We start from the raw sequence: 14,262 nt of genomic DNA, 5'->3' as shown, positions 1-14,262 counted from the left end.
GGCAGTCTTGCCGGCACGACTGTATTGGCGGTTATACTTTGCCACTTTTGCCGCTTCCTTTCTAAGCTTCTATCGTTCGTGCAGTGTGTTGCCGTTGACAACATCTCACGGTCGGTATTTTTACCCCATGAAGCCCGTCAGTTGAGTTAGCTATTGGATTTCAAGGGCGTGTCAGTTGCAATGGCTATTTGCGCCCAAAGCCCGTCAGTTCAAGCCGTGCCGTAATGGTCATGATTTTCAAGCAGGTCATGCGATGCACCATACCAGGTGATGTTCACGGAGTGAGACTTCTGTGACATGGTTGGCATATTTCAAGCGCCAGACAAATGCGGTGTGTTTTTTTCCGCGGCTGGCTTATCTCCTGGCGTGGCATTGGCGTGACCTGTGCCGTCTGAACCTTGCCCTCAGGCCGGCACTAAGGCGCCCCAGGCTGCTGGCCGAATTCACACAGACTTCGAGAAGGGCTTCATCATGGCCGAGGTGATGAAGTACAAGGACTTCCACGAGCTAGGGTCGGAAGCTGCCGTCAAGGTAAGTGGTGTCGATCGCAAATTGTGGGGAAGTGTTCGGATTTCTACTCCGTTTATCCTGCGACGCTGGCGGGAGGTCACGAGGAGAGGCCCAGTACGGCTACAATCTGGACAATGCAATGTGGCGCTCATTAGCCCGGGCGCTACGAGAACAGCTGCGCCACAGACGTGTGGCGGAACTTGCTGAAACTTCTAATTCTGACGCTTGAGTAAAGGTGGCGCAGGCATAATCAGGCTACAACAACCCGTCCTGAGGTGAGCGTACATCGGGACAGGGAAAAGGAACGTAGTTCGCTATTGCATTGTATTATATTGCACGGCTGGGACATGTCAGACAATATATATATATATATATATATATATATATATATATATATATATATTTATATTTATATATATATATATATATTTATATATATATATATATATATATATATTTATATTTATATATATATATATATATATATTTATATATATTGTCTGACGATATATATGTCTGATATAGGCTATGTCTGATATATATATATATATATATATATATATATATATCCTGTTTGCACGGAGATCGCGCAAATGTGCATGGCTTCCTAGCTCTCTGATGTTAGCTGGAAGGTTTTGTAGGTACGCCTGTTGAGTGGTGGGGGCCACCACAAAGGCCTGTAACTAGGTATAGTGCAGGGATATTTTCACTACTGCTGCAGAAAAATTGATACGACTGCTTTATTTTACTGAGTAGCAATGGGCAGTTATGGGTCACGCGACACAAAATGTCACTCGTTTAAACGATTGCTTTATTGTACTGAATAGCAATGGGTAGTTATGGGTCATGCGACAGAAAATGTTACTCGGTTAACGGCGTGAGATCAAACAATGAAGTCGCGGGTGTAGTCAAACCGGAATATTGCGAGGTATTTGCGAACGCATATAATGTGTTCGAAAATTGCATTTCGTATGACTCACAATACCATGGGTGAGCTTAACGTTCTGGTTTGCGCAATACCAAAACCCAAGCTCATGCCGTTGCACATCTGTTTAAAAAGTGTTCTGACTGACATTGGACCCAGGATTGTTGTATGTTATTTTTTGGGGGAGAGGGGTTTTATGTATATTCCTAAAACGTCACGTCACTCAGCAAGCACTTAAGCGTGTAAGATTTATTGTTGCCTGAAAACTAGATGAGATCAACTACTCATGATGTTCAGCCCGTCGGAAACCTTCATATTTGTTTATTGTGATGATGTTACCGATTGGTAAAACATCTGTTTGGATGAGCTTTGTCCTGCCTGACCTCTTATGACGTAGGTGATGAATGGCCACTGATACTACAAACGCGTAACGTACGTTCGACGCCAAGCCTGTCGATGTTGTTTGCAGACCTGCCATTCACCAGTCTGTGGCCATATCATTGATCGTTAGTCGGCCAGCTGTGTGGTGGGAGATGGGCAACGGGCATGCGGCAGCAGCGAATAATACAGAGCAAACATATGCAACGATACAACAACCAAACAACAACAAAAAACACGCAAACAGTGTGCTCGGAAGATCTGTTTTGCTCTGGGGGCATTTTGCGTATCAAACTTCCCATCAAAAGGCTTGTGATGATGCGTGCTTTATATCTTAGACGGGCATAGCGAGCGCAGAACGCTTTCTATGAACCCCACTTCGTGAGAATCGTAAAGACTAAAACGGAAAATGGTCCCCAACTAATTTTCCGAGCGCGCTCTGGGTCTAAGTTGCGGCTTTTCGCGTCTCGCCGGACAAGTGACGTCATTCGTCACTGTCTTCAGTGAGCTTTGTCCTCGGTGCACCGTGGGCAAGTGGCGCTGTTCGTCACTGTCTGCGGTGAGCTTTGTCCCCAGTGCACTGGAACAGCGCACTCAGCCTGCCGCCTTCTTAGTGCGAGCCTTGGAAAAGAGCGAAAGCCTTCAAAAGCTTTATAGCCTCATGAGGCGACGGCTACGAGCTCACGCTACGAAGTGCTCGTCATTTCGTATTTGCTCCTCGCAAGTCCTTCAACAGACAACCCGCCGACAGAACTCAGGGAAAATGGCGTCATGCTGGGATATGTTGAGATCCAGGGTGTCGGAGTCCTCTGGGTCACGCAAAGGGTGCGTGTTCTGTGGGTGGTTCAGCTTCAGTGTTCAGGTTCAGCCACTCGTGTGTTCTGATAAATCCAAAAACTGCCGGCCATGTCGGCTGGCTGTGACGTCACCCGACCGGTACCAGAACACGCGTCAGCGTTGGCATGGGAGCTGATTACCAAAGCGCTTTGTTTCATAGAACGTGGTGAGAGGTCCTTTTGCCGCACCGCAACAGATTCCTGGACCTGTCTTTTGACTCGGAGATCTTTGATCTTTTATGTTTGACTCATAGACCTTTGATGTTTGGTGTATCTTTGATCTATACTGTTTCGTTTTACAGGAACACGTCTAACAACTTGATAGGAAGGAAAGCAAATCACCTTGTGCTCAATACGTGGTCACGATGTAATCGCAACGTGTTGGCTGGCGTGGCTGCCAAGCGAGCCGCGCTGACTCCACGTACACATTCTTTGCCAATCCATGCCGGAGACCTATACCCGGTAATTACGACCTAGCTGCACAACAAATGAGAGCGGTGTTCGGATGGGGCGGGTAGCAGCAGGCTCAGAGCGATAAAACATAAAAAACATAAAAGTCTGGGCCTGTGATCATTTCGCTCCCGCCAAGCTGGCCAGAAGGAGGTGTCGCTGTATAATGCGGATCGGGCGTACGTGCGCGACCCATGGCTGCCAGTCGCGTGGTGCCGTTAGGTCTCTGTCATCTAGGGAAATAGGTGTCACTCGTTGCCACGAACACAGCTCGAAACGCGGTGTTTTGACGAGACAATCAATGTTGGCCTGTTGACGTCGTTTATTCCGGCATCTCATGGTATATTGGATGAAGAAAGAATTGTGTATTATTATCAGTATAACGACTTCAGACTCATAGTGTCGAAAAACCACTACCCTCAATACCCTTCTTGCCCATGCCAAGAAAACAACGCGTTTGGGGCATGCATTGTTCGCCGCCGCCAACGCTCCAAGAAGACCAAGAAAGAAGTGACTCTCCTCTCTACATGTGACACCTAAGAACTGACGTGGATCTTTTTGGAGGTGGAGGAGGTGAGGGGCCCCCTCTGCCTGTCCTCCCGGCCGCCGCCGCCGCCGGCCCTGACAGTCGTCGATACCGTTATCCCTTCGTCTTTGGTGTGTGAGACTACCGTTTGAGTTTTCGGCCGCACCGTGCTGAATTAAAACAGATAGCCACAGCAGACGCCGCTTCGATTTGTAAAGGAAGTCCTCTAAAATCGAATAGGCCATAGCAGTTCTCTTAATGCACCATAATGCAGTTATTCGACAAGGGCTGTCGTGGTGAGTGGCTCCACGACGGTGAATCAGATCCTCAACAAGCCGCCTGCCAGACGCATGCCCGTTTTCAGTGCACCATTCACCGTTCGCGATGTTGTTCGCACATATGCAGAGTTTATCGAAGACCGCCTTTTTCATTTCGGTCGAAATGCTCCGCGTCTTGCTTTTTTGCTATGCTTGACAACGGCTCTCACGGGGTACAGGCTACAGGTCAGCTGTTCATTAAACGGTTCATTTTTAGTTGACATAGGATTTTGAGCCATCTGCAAGCGATGGTAAGCACTTAGCAGTTATGTGCGCAAAATGACCATCACAGTCAGCGCTCCCTAGAACACCAATCATCATCATTATCGTCATAATCTTACTCATCATCGTCATCATCGTTATCATTGTCGACGACGACGACGACGACGACGACGACGACGACGACGACGACAACGGCGATGACGACGACGTCGTCGTCATGAGACGCAATAATATAGGATCAATTGAACGATCAACTTGGTGAATCTTGAACTAAATAGTTGACTGAACGGTTCGACTGGCGAATCCACAATCGCTGAAAGAGCTCTTGCCAATCCATTAGTCAAACGCTTTTTTATTCATTACAACTGCAATGGTGGTAAATGAACACAATAACACGACCACTTACAATAGCGTGATGAGCCAGAGGGAAAAGGGTATCTATCCAACGCTCTCTCCTCCTTTGCGATTCGTCGCTTCAGCGCGCCACGGGCAGCGAGTACCGTAATTCAAAGTTACTACCCTACCCACTAGATGTCAGGGCCGTCGGCCACCAGTCGCCGCCGCGCGCAGTCGGCGGTGGCGCACAGCAGCTCACCGTCGGCGTCGATGAAGCCGCGCCCAACTAGCGACGTGCCGCACGTGGCGCACGTGAAGCAGGCGTTGTGCCAGCTGCGCTCCTGGAAGACGCTGTATCGGGTGCCCGGCTCGCGTGCGATAGGGCCGCGGCACTTGTCACAGCGCTTGGCGAAGAGCCGAGTGTAGCAGTCTGCGCAGTAGGGCCGCTGCTGGCGGCCTGCGGAACTTGTGGCCGGCCAGCGGTACGTCGCAGCTGGCGCAGACAAAACACTCGCGGTGCCACGTGTCGCCCTGGTACGTGACGCCCAGACTGGTGATGGTGCCGTCGCAGCGGCGGCAGCGCGCCGCGAACGTCTCCTCGTAGCAGCGCGGGCAGTAGAGCCGCTGCTCCTTGGGCAGGAAGGTGCGCGCGCCCAGCGGCACGTGACAGACGCAGCACACGAAGCAGGCCTGGTGCCACTGGAGCGCCTTGTAGGCCACCTGCGGCTGGCCGGGGGCGATGGGCCGGCCACAGCGGTCGCAGCCGGGCGCCCCCTGGCTGCCCAGGCAGCCGGCGCACTGGGCCTGGCCGGCGCGCACCGCGAACGGCCGGCCCTCGAGCGGCGCCGCGCACGTGGCGCACGCAAAGCAGGCGGCGTGCCAGTGGCGGCCGGCGTGCGAGAGCTGGCGGCAGCCGAGCGCGATGGGCCGCTGGCAGGCGTGGCAGACGGGCGCGCCCGCCTCGCTGTAGCAGGGCAGACAGAGCGGGGTCTGGTGCCGGAGCGCGAACATGGCGGCCGGACAGCGGCGCCTCGCACCGCTCGCACACCAGGTGTCGCTGTGCCAGCTGAGGCCGAGCGCGCGCACGTACTGGCCGGCGAACACGAGCTCATCGCAGGCGGCGCAGCGCGGCCGCAGGCGGTCGGCGTGGTGGCGCGGGCAGAGCAGCCGGCCGGCCAGCTCGCAGAAGACGAGGTCGGCCAGTGGCTGGTCGCAGTCGCCGCAGACGAAGCAGGCCGGGTGCCAGGCGGCGCCGGGCAGGCGCGCGGCCGTGACGGCCAGCTGGCCGGCCGGCAGCGGCTGGCGGCACTGGTGGCAGGCGGCGGCGGCCGGCAGCCGCATCACCGCGCCGGCCTCCAGCGCCAGCCGGCGTCCGCGACGCCGACCACTCGGTGAACGCGGCCCGCTCCGGGCCCGAGACGTGCCGGCAGCAGGCCAGCGACAGGTCCTGCGCCGGCAGCTGGCGCAGCAGGCGGCGTGTGCGCTCCCGCTGGCCGGGCGAGCGCAGCAGCGGCCTCCGACCCTCCGGCAGCTGCTGCATGTACTCGGCTGCAGCGCCCTCGGGCAGGCCGGCCGGCAGCCAGGCGTAGCCGGCGCGCAGGGCGTGTCGGACGGCTCGGGGCCGTCCGGCGAGCAGGTGTCCTCCGGACCGCCGCCCCCGGGGTTGGCAGCGGCTGGCTCCGGTGCGGCGCCGGCCGGCAGCACGTCCGCCGCCGCGCCGCCGCCACCGGGCTCCCAGCGACGGCGCGCCGCCTCGGCAGCGCGCAGCTCGGCCCGCACGGCGCGCCACTGATCGGCGGCCGAGTCGCCGGCGCGGCAGGCGGCGCAGCGGCGACGATGGCGCAGCTGGTGCGTCGAGCTGGCCGCCGTCTCCGTCACCGTGTCGTGCGGCGGCTCGGTGGCCGGCGGCGGGAACTCGGCGCACTCCTCGAACGGACAAGGGCTGCGCGGCGACGCCAACTCTTGCGTGGCGCGTCGCTCCGGGCTGCAGGCGAGCGGCGCGCGGCCCGGGCTCGGGCTGGACACTCGCTTCGGCAGGCGAACGGCATCGTCGACCGGCGACGGCTTGTGACGCACGCTGTCGGCTCGCCGCACCAGCTGGACCGGCGACCGGGCTACCTCAGCGGACCGCCACCGGATCCGCTTCTCCGTCTTCGGTTTTGCCGTTGTCGATGTCCCTCCGTCAAAGCCGTCCGTGTTGGGGATCTTGGTCACATCTTTCGCAGCAGCGTCTGCAGGTCTGCTCTTGAGTACTGATCTCTTGCCAACCATCTTCTTCGTTACGAGCAAGAAAGCCTTGATTTGAACGGACAGTCCTCACCACCGCCACCACTGCCAGTCCTATGCCTGGTTGGAGGCGGTTTGTGACTTCGGCCGCCCCCGATTGGCGCGAGCACTGGACGCGGCTCCTCCCGTGCGGCCGACAGTCGCCGCCGCCTCAATTGCGGCCGACTGGTGCGTAGGCAGCTGGTGGTGCACGCACCGCTGGTGCGTGCCGTCGCCGACTGTGGCACCGCGGAGGCAGCGGCTCTCTCAGCTGGGCCTGGTGCGGTCCGAAGGCGGGTCAGACACGCGGCTCCCAGCTGCCGGGCGGGCGGTGCGCGCGCTCCGAGCCGGCCGCGCCGAGTGAAGCCTCCGCCGCCGCCGCCGCGGCCGACGGGCCGCTGGCGCCGCGGCCGACGCCGGGTCGCCCGCCCTTGGCTCTCCACCGTGGGCCACGTCGCTGGCCGTGTCCGGTCACCAGCCGTCTGCCAGCCACCTGACGTCGGTGCGGCCTGCGAACCGCTGTCGCGCGGCCATTACCTCTCTCCATTGTTCTGATTGCACGCTCTTGAAGGTGAGGTGATTTGTCACTTAAAAACATGTTGTTGTCTTAAAAACATGTGTGTTTTACTCAGCCCACACAGAGATCAAATTGACCTGGAGTCGGTGTCGCTAGCGACCTCGGCGGGGCGGGCGGCGCCGTGACCCCGGTCTGACACGCGCTCGCCGTCTGGCCACTGATCAGGACCGATGGCTGACGCGCCGGGCTCGGGCCGGGGGTGTTTGTATTGGCGGAGAGGCCGGGAGCCGGCCGGCCGCTGCTGACGCACCATCTCCGGTCTGGCCACCTGAATCACGGCCTCTGACTGACCCGACCCCGCGCCGGCTCCGGCCGCCCCACTGCCCGGCGGAAGGGCGCGCCCGGCCGCGGGAGCACTGAGGACGGTCTGGTCAGGAGAGCACTGAGGACGGCCGGGTCAGGAGAGCACCGAGGACAGTCTGGTCAGGGGAGCACTGAGGACGGCCAGGTCAGGGGAGCACTGAGGACGGCCAAGTCAGGGGAGCACTGAGGACGGCCAAGTCAGGGGAGCACTGAGGATTGTCTGGTCAGGGGAGCACTGAGGACAGTCTGGTCAGGGGAGTACTGAGGACGGCCAGATCAGGGGAGCACTGAGGACGGCCGGGTCAGGAGAGCACTGAGGACGGCCAGGTCAGGGGAGCACTGGGCACGGCCAGGTCAGCGGAGCACTGAGGACGGCCAAGTCAGGGGAGCACTGAGGACGGTCGGGTCAGGAGAGCACCGAGCACGGACAGATCAGGGGAGCACTGAGGACGGCCAGGTCAGGGAGCACTGAGGATTGTCTGGTCGGGGGAGCACCGAGCACGGACAGGTCAGGGGAACATCGAGGGTGGCGAGGTCAGGGCAACACCAAAGTCGGGCAGGTCAGGGCAACATCAAGGTCGGGCAGGTCAGGGCAACACCAAGGACGGGCAGTTCATGGTAACACAGAAGGCGGCCAGGTCAGTGGAATACCAAGGACGCCGTCTGGTCTGTCAGTTTTACCTTATCAGGTCAGAGTAACACCAAAGACGAGCAGGTCAGGGGAACACCAAGAGCGGCCAGGTCAGATGAACGCCATCTTCGTCATTTTTCATCTTCGACATGTCTTCCCGGTGAATGTCGTTTCCAATGTCAACAAAAGCCGTGGCATTAAAACATGTTTTAGATGCGATCTTGTAAATGAGGCTCGAGATTATCGAAAAAAATGGCGATGGTTTTGTACACGCAGAGGTAATCGCAGTCATCAATGATGAGCGTAGACGAACACTTCGTTAATATGCCAGGCAAAACTTGAAAAGGACGCTAACACCAGACAAGTTTGTCGGTCTGATTGTGGTTTGCAACAGATAATATTAGACATGACGTGGTGTGACGTAAGTTACGCCATGTTACGTGATCTCACGGGTTACAGGCTGAAGTCTACAATCTGGTTGGCCGGCTTGTCCGGTCATGACGTCACGCAGTGACAAAATTGCCAGTCAGCTGTCTGTACACTTGCGGCTAAGGCGCTATTCAAGAATGCAGTTGTTGTGTATGCATGGAAAACTGATGCAAGTATCTGTATTGCACCGCAACAGAGTTTGAGCTACTCAAATGGGAGAAATAGTTGCGCAGTGCAAGAGGTGCATTTGTGTCTATTTTTACGCACGTCAAAGTGGCTAGGCCTAGAGTACGGCGTTCCCTGATGACGGTAGTGTGGGCTTGGACGTCCTGGTGTTCATTGTCATGCTGCAGTAGCCCTGCGTCCGCTATCTATTTTGGGAGGAGGCCTAGCATTTGACCTCCTTTTATTTTTGGTCTGACGTGGGCGCTCGGTTGAACAAAACCGAGATGATTCTCCTGCTTGGAATTCGTTTTGACAGCGGCTTTATTTGCGACGACAGGTGTGCCGCGCAGTGGATGTCCGCTTGCATGCGCTGTTCGTGAGCAGCTGGCCGGCGGCCGGGCGGGGGTCTCCTCCGGGCGTGGAGGCGCCGCCGCCACGCCCTCTGCCCCGCCAGCCCATCGGTCAGATGGTGGTGGTGCGCCACTTCGGGCTCAAAATAGCCCGTCTGTCAATGATTCGGCGTGGCTGTGGTATGCCGACGATATTCCAACACGATGAGTCGGTCGCACGTCTTATCTGCTGGTTAAATCCAGCACACGCTGGATAGACTCAGTGCTATCACGAACATTTCGTTGCAGTAGGCCGGTTCCGAATACGCATGAAAGGCAGCTAACATTGTCGCACATTTATGGTGTTTTGCATAGATCACAATAAGACCACATGAACGCCCGAAACGCAAAACCTCATTCGGGCCTGCGAACGGCAGGACTCTGTGATAGCAGACAGCTGGTGGCAACCGACCGGTCCCCATCGTACACCAATCAGGACCGACGGCAAAACGCCCCGTATCTGGTGACGTATGGCCAGTGAGCATGGGGATGTGATGGTGCGTGTTTGTGTCGGCTCAGTTTGTCTCATGCTGACAGTGACTTTAAAGATTCCATGCGTAGAGAGACGGTGGAGGGTGGAGGGGGGGGGGGGGAGAGATATAAACGTGTTACACGTGCATGCGACTCGTGGTTAAGAAATGGCGAGAGTTAAACAAATTCAAACGAGTTAAAACAGAACATCGCGTAGATTTGATTATGTAGCTTAGCATACGTAGGTGCGGGTTGCAAGGCTGACACTGTTGCTGGTAGACACTGGTTTTATATAATATCCGTCCAAAAGAACATTAAGTTGATAGGCATTTGGACACGACCCCTGGTAGAGGACACAAAATCGCGGCCATTTTTTTTCACGTGACGGATCGCGTGTGTTTGGAAAACGGCGTGCGACATTGCCAGGTAGTTCTGGTGTTGGCCAATTTTTATGTTTACAGAACGCCACGACACAAGTTATGTTGCCACGTCTTCTAGGCTTCATTATGCACGCGTAATCTATAATCGCTTCTGTCAGTTTTTGGTTGGCCTGTGTCCGCAAGCCCTACCTGACTCCACCTGCTGTGTCTGTGTGTGTGTGCGGTAGGCTTGTTCCCCATGCCCATCGGTCGGGTTCAGGGGACGTTGTTCTACGTCAACGCTCCACGTGGCCGCCGCCGGTGGCCAGGCTGTGAGTCGCCTTGGCTGGCTTGGTCTGGCGACCTGCAGCCATGCCGCCGTCACAGCCGCCGCGCTGAGGTGGACACCGTCACACCCGCCGGGTGAAGCAGGTCCTATGCAGGTCCTAAGCAGGTCCAGCTGCTATGGTGACGTGTGCTCTGAGGGCTCGTAACGTCAGCGCGTGCTGTCCCCTCTCGCAGGCGGCCGGAGGCTACCGTCAGCAGGGCAAGACGTACGTCGTCGAGGACGGCGACATCATCTACTTCAAGTTCAACGCTGGCGCTGGGCTGAGTGGCAAGAAAAAGTGAACGCGCGCGCGCGCACGAGATTGCCCTAGGATTGGAATTGTTGTCCATGAAGTGTGCGCGGCTGGTGTTTTGAGGCGGCCCGCGCGGCTGGGGAGGCGCACCCCGCGGTGTGACATGCGCCGTCAGTGATGCGGGGAGTGCGCCGGTGACAGGCTATTAGCATGTTTCGGGCGGTGGCGGCTGGCATCGGGCCAGGCCCGGGTTGTGGGCCGCACGCCGCCTGCAGCAGCTGCAGCCCCGGCTGGCCGGCACGCGCAGCCCGGCTCCCAGTTGGCGGGCGGCGCTCGTTAGAGTCCCGCTTGTCAGTCGTCGCCGCCCGTCCGGAAAGGACGATCGCCCGACCGACGGCGAGGCGACGCTGACGGCGCGCGCGCGCTAAACGGGCCGCGCCGGCTGCGAACCGCAACGCGCAGATGATGCATTGCATGGGATGCAGGGGTGGCTGGGGTTTCGAAAGGGCGTGCGATCTGGCCACACATTACTAACCTGGTAAACGACGTGCTGAGTCCCATTGGTGACTAAGGTTATTTGCCCAGTATCTGCGCTTGACCTAGTCGGCGTGGCCTGCGTAATTTCATAAATCCTATTAAACTAATCGTTACACTGTTTTCTAAACGAGCATGTGGCCTAATTACGCTGTGTTTTTTTGCGTTGTGTGGCTTAACTTTCAAAACTGCGAAATATATTTCTTGCGGGGTTGTAGCTCTTGTCTGTGATGCGGTAGTCATTTTTCCTTACACCACCTATCTTCCTATCTCCTTCCTATCTCCCTTGCTATGCTTCCTAGTCTCCTTTTGAGTATCCAGGCGTGTATCTGATTTTATGTGAGTGGATTGGTTCTGGTTCCGAACCAAAGCGAATGGAGCTTTATGGGAATCTCATTCAAAGGGACTGTCGAAGATCGGAGTCAGATTACAGCATGAAGAGAAACGCCGAATCCGATTCCCAATCATATTTTTGTCATAGAAAACAAAGCGGCAGGAAGTTTTCTTCGGACGGATTGCATTTAAGACAACTGCTATAGCTGCCCCAAAAGAAGTCAAAGTGCAGGGCGTTGTGATACTGCTTGAAGTATGTTTATGTTTGCACACGTAACATGGCATGTGGAACTGCTTGTGCGTAGGCGTATGCGTGCATGCACCATACTCTCGTGCAGGCATATGCATGTACTTCAACCGGAAGCAGAGTGATGCATTCTAACTTCCTTTGGGAGTGGTTGGAGGTTGCAAAAACGCGTCCCGCTCCGCAAAACTCCCTGAGCTGCTTTCCATCCATTTCCATTCAGCACTCCGCAAACGCTTTAGCACGCGATTATTGCCCAGCGGCATCACAGCTAAACTAGAAAACGCCTTTTTGTGGTACACATCTGTGCACATGTTCTTCGCGCATTAAAATAATTGCGTAGTCCATACCCAATCGCCAGGGTGGAGACAGCAGATCGGGAGCCGCGCATGTGCAAACATGACAACGCCGCGCCTGGCAGCGGTGTTGTAACTGCGGTACTGCCTGGGCCGACGCGGTGTCCGTGCGAGGAGCTCGTCGGGGCCTCCCTTAACATGTCAATTGTGAGAGGAGGGGGCTCAGCCCATTCCCTCCAGTGACGTCTTCGGGCCCTCCTGTCAGGAAGCAATCACGCCACTGGTACGAGGGACGAAACATCTCATGGCGTTAAACCTTCAAAGCGAGTCGCTTTGTGTTTCGCCTCAGTGGGCCGAGTTCAGTGACAGGCGAGAGAGATGAAGCATTGGCCGTCTCAGTCAAATCTGATCAGAGAGGGCTCGGCGGCCCTCTGAGGCCCTTAGCTCCACGTTGCCAACAACCATTGGAGCGTTCGCCCTCGGCGATATTTGTGCTGCTGGTCTCCCCCCCCCCCCACGCCCCCGGAGAGGGGGGAGTAGCTGCGATCCAGGCATCAGCAATGCTTTCGTGAGACTTGCAGGGACTACGAATGGAATTTTGGTACTCCAGAGCAAAAGGCGGCGTCGCCACGGCGGGTGCCCCACGCGTCGTGGTAACATGGTGACGGTGCAGCGTCCACAGAGGTCACGGCGCAGCGTCCACAGAGGTCACGGCGCAGCGTCCACAGAGGTCACGGTTGCAGCGTCCACAGAGGGTCACGGCGCAGCGTCACAGAGTCACGGTTGCAGCCGTCCACGAGGGTGCAGCGTCCACAGAGGTCACGGTGCAGCGTCCACAGAGGTCACGGCGCAGCGTCCACAGAGGTCACGGTGCAGCGTCCACAGAGGTCACGGTGGCAGCGTCCACAGAGGTCACGGCTGCAGCGTCCACAGAGGTCACGGCGCAGCGTCCACAGAGGTCACGGCGCAGCGTCCACAGAGGTCACGGCCGCAGCGTCCACAGAGGTCACGGCGCAGCGTCCACAGAGGTCACGGCGCAGCGTCCACAGAGGTCACGGCGCAGCGTCCACAGAGGTCACGGCGCAGCGTCCACAGAGGTCACGGCGTAGCGTCCACAGAGGTCACGGCGCAGCGTCCACAGAGGTCACGGCGCAGCGCCCATACAGGTGACAGCGCAGCGTCCACAGAAGTCACGGCGCGGTGTCCGCAAAGGTGACAGCGTAGCGTCCACAGAGGTCACGGCGCGGCGTCCGTAAAGGTGACAGCGCAGCGTCCGTACAGGTGACGGCCCAGCGTCCACAGAAGTCACGGCGCAGCGTCCGTACAGGTGACGGCACAGCGTCCACAGAGGTCACGGCGCGGTGTCCGCAAAGGTGACAGCGCAGCGTCCACAGAGGTCACGGCGCGGCGTCCGCGAAGGTGACAGCGCAGCGTCCGTACAGGTGACGGCCCAGCGTCCACAGAAGTCACGGCGCAGCGTCCGTACAGGTGACGGCCCAGTGTCCGCGGAGGTCACGGCGCGGCGTCCGCAGAGGTGGCGGCGCAGCTTCCACAGAAGTACCGGCCAGATGTACGCAGAGGTAGCAGCCAAATGTCTGCAGATGTGACGGCCCAGCGTCCACAGGTGTGACGGCACAGCGTCCACAGATGTGACGGCCCAGCGTCCGCAGAGGTGGCGGCCAAACGTCTGCAGCAGGAACGGACGACTCATCCGCGCTTAATCCTTGTGATCCTCTGTTGATGACCGTATTTTCTGTCGCCAGTAGCTTATGTTCACCGGTTAGTCCCTGTCCTTGTTTGTGCTAGAACCATACGCTTATGCAGTTTGACTCTGTGGCCATGGTAGGAAGCGAGGACAACATCAACCCCAGTTTATCTTCCCGACAGCTTCCACGCGGCTTTATATCACATTTGGGCCCAGTCCCGGATCAATAAACACGAGAGGCAATCCAAAGTGACATCTTCCACGCCGGCGGTTTGTGAGCATAGCCACTTAAAACACTGGTAACTAAACAACCTCTGATAGATCTGTTAATGTGAGAGTGGGGAATCTGAATCCTACTTTTTCCTTGGATGCGCGATGTGATGTGATGAGCAACTCCACCAAATGTGGGTAATCGGGAGGACATTACACAACAACCCTACACTGGCCGCGGCACTGGTATGCGGGGGCCATGTCCTGGCA

General features: G+C 57.2%; 1 protein-coding gene across 1 annotated transcript in view; it reads left to right on the top strand.

Annotated features, from left to right (window-relative positions):
• The window catches only part of LOC119114497 (obg-like ATPase 1), a gene marked incomplete at its 5' end in the record, with an annotated part of 32,220 nt that extends 21,426 nt beyond the window's left edge, over positions 1-10,794 (top strand). The window contains 2 exons of the mRNA XM_037238606.1: positions 409-531; positions 10,612-10,794. Of these exons, the coding sequence (XP_037094501.1) occupies positions 409-531; positions 10,612-10,719 (231 nt within the window). The remainder of the gene's footprint in view (positions 1-408; positions 532-10,611) is intronic.
• Positions 10,795-14,262: the final 3,468 nt, after the last annotated feature.

This window comes from Pollicipes pollicipes, unplaced genomic scaffold, assembly GCF_011947565.3.
Source record: "Pollicipes pollicipes isolate AB1234 unplaced genomic scaffold, Ppol_2.1 Scaffold_828;HRSCAF=952_pilon_pilon_pilon, whole genome shotgun sequence".
Lineage (NCBI taxonomy): Eukaryota > Metazoa > Arthropoda > Thecostraca > Pollicipedomorpha > Pollicipedidae > Pollicipes > Pollicipes pollicipes.
Note: the sequence above shows the minus strand (reverse complement) of the source record. Positions and strands in the feature narration are given on the sequence as shown.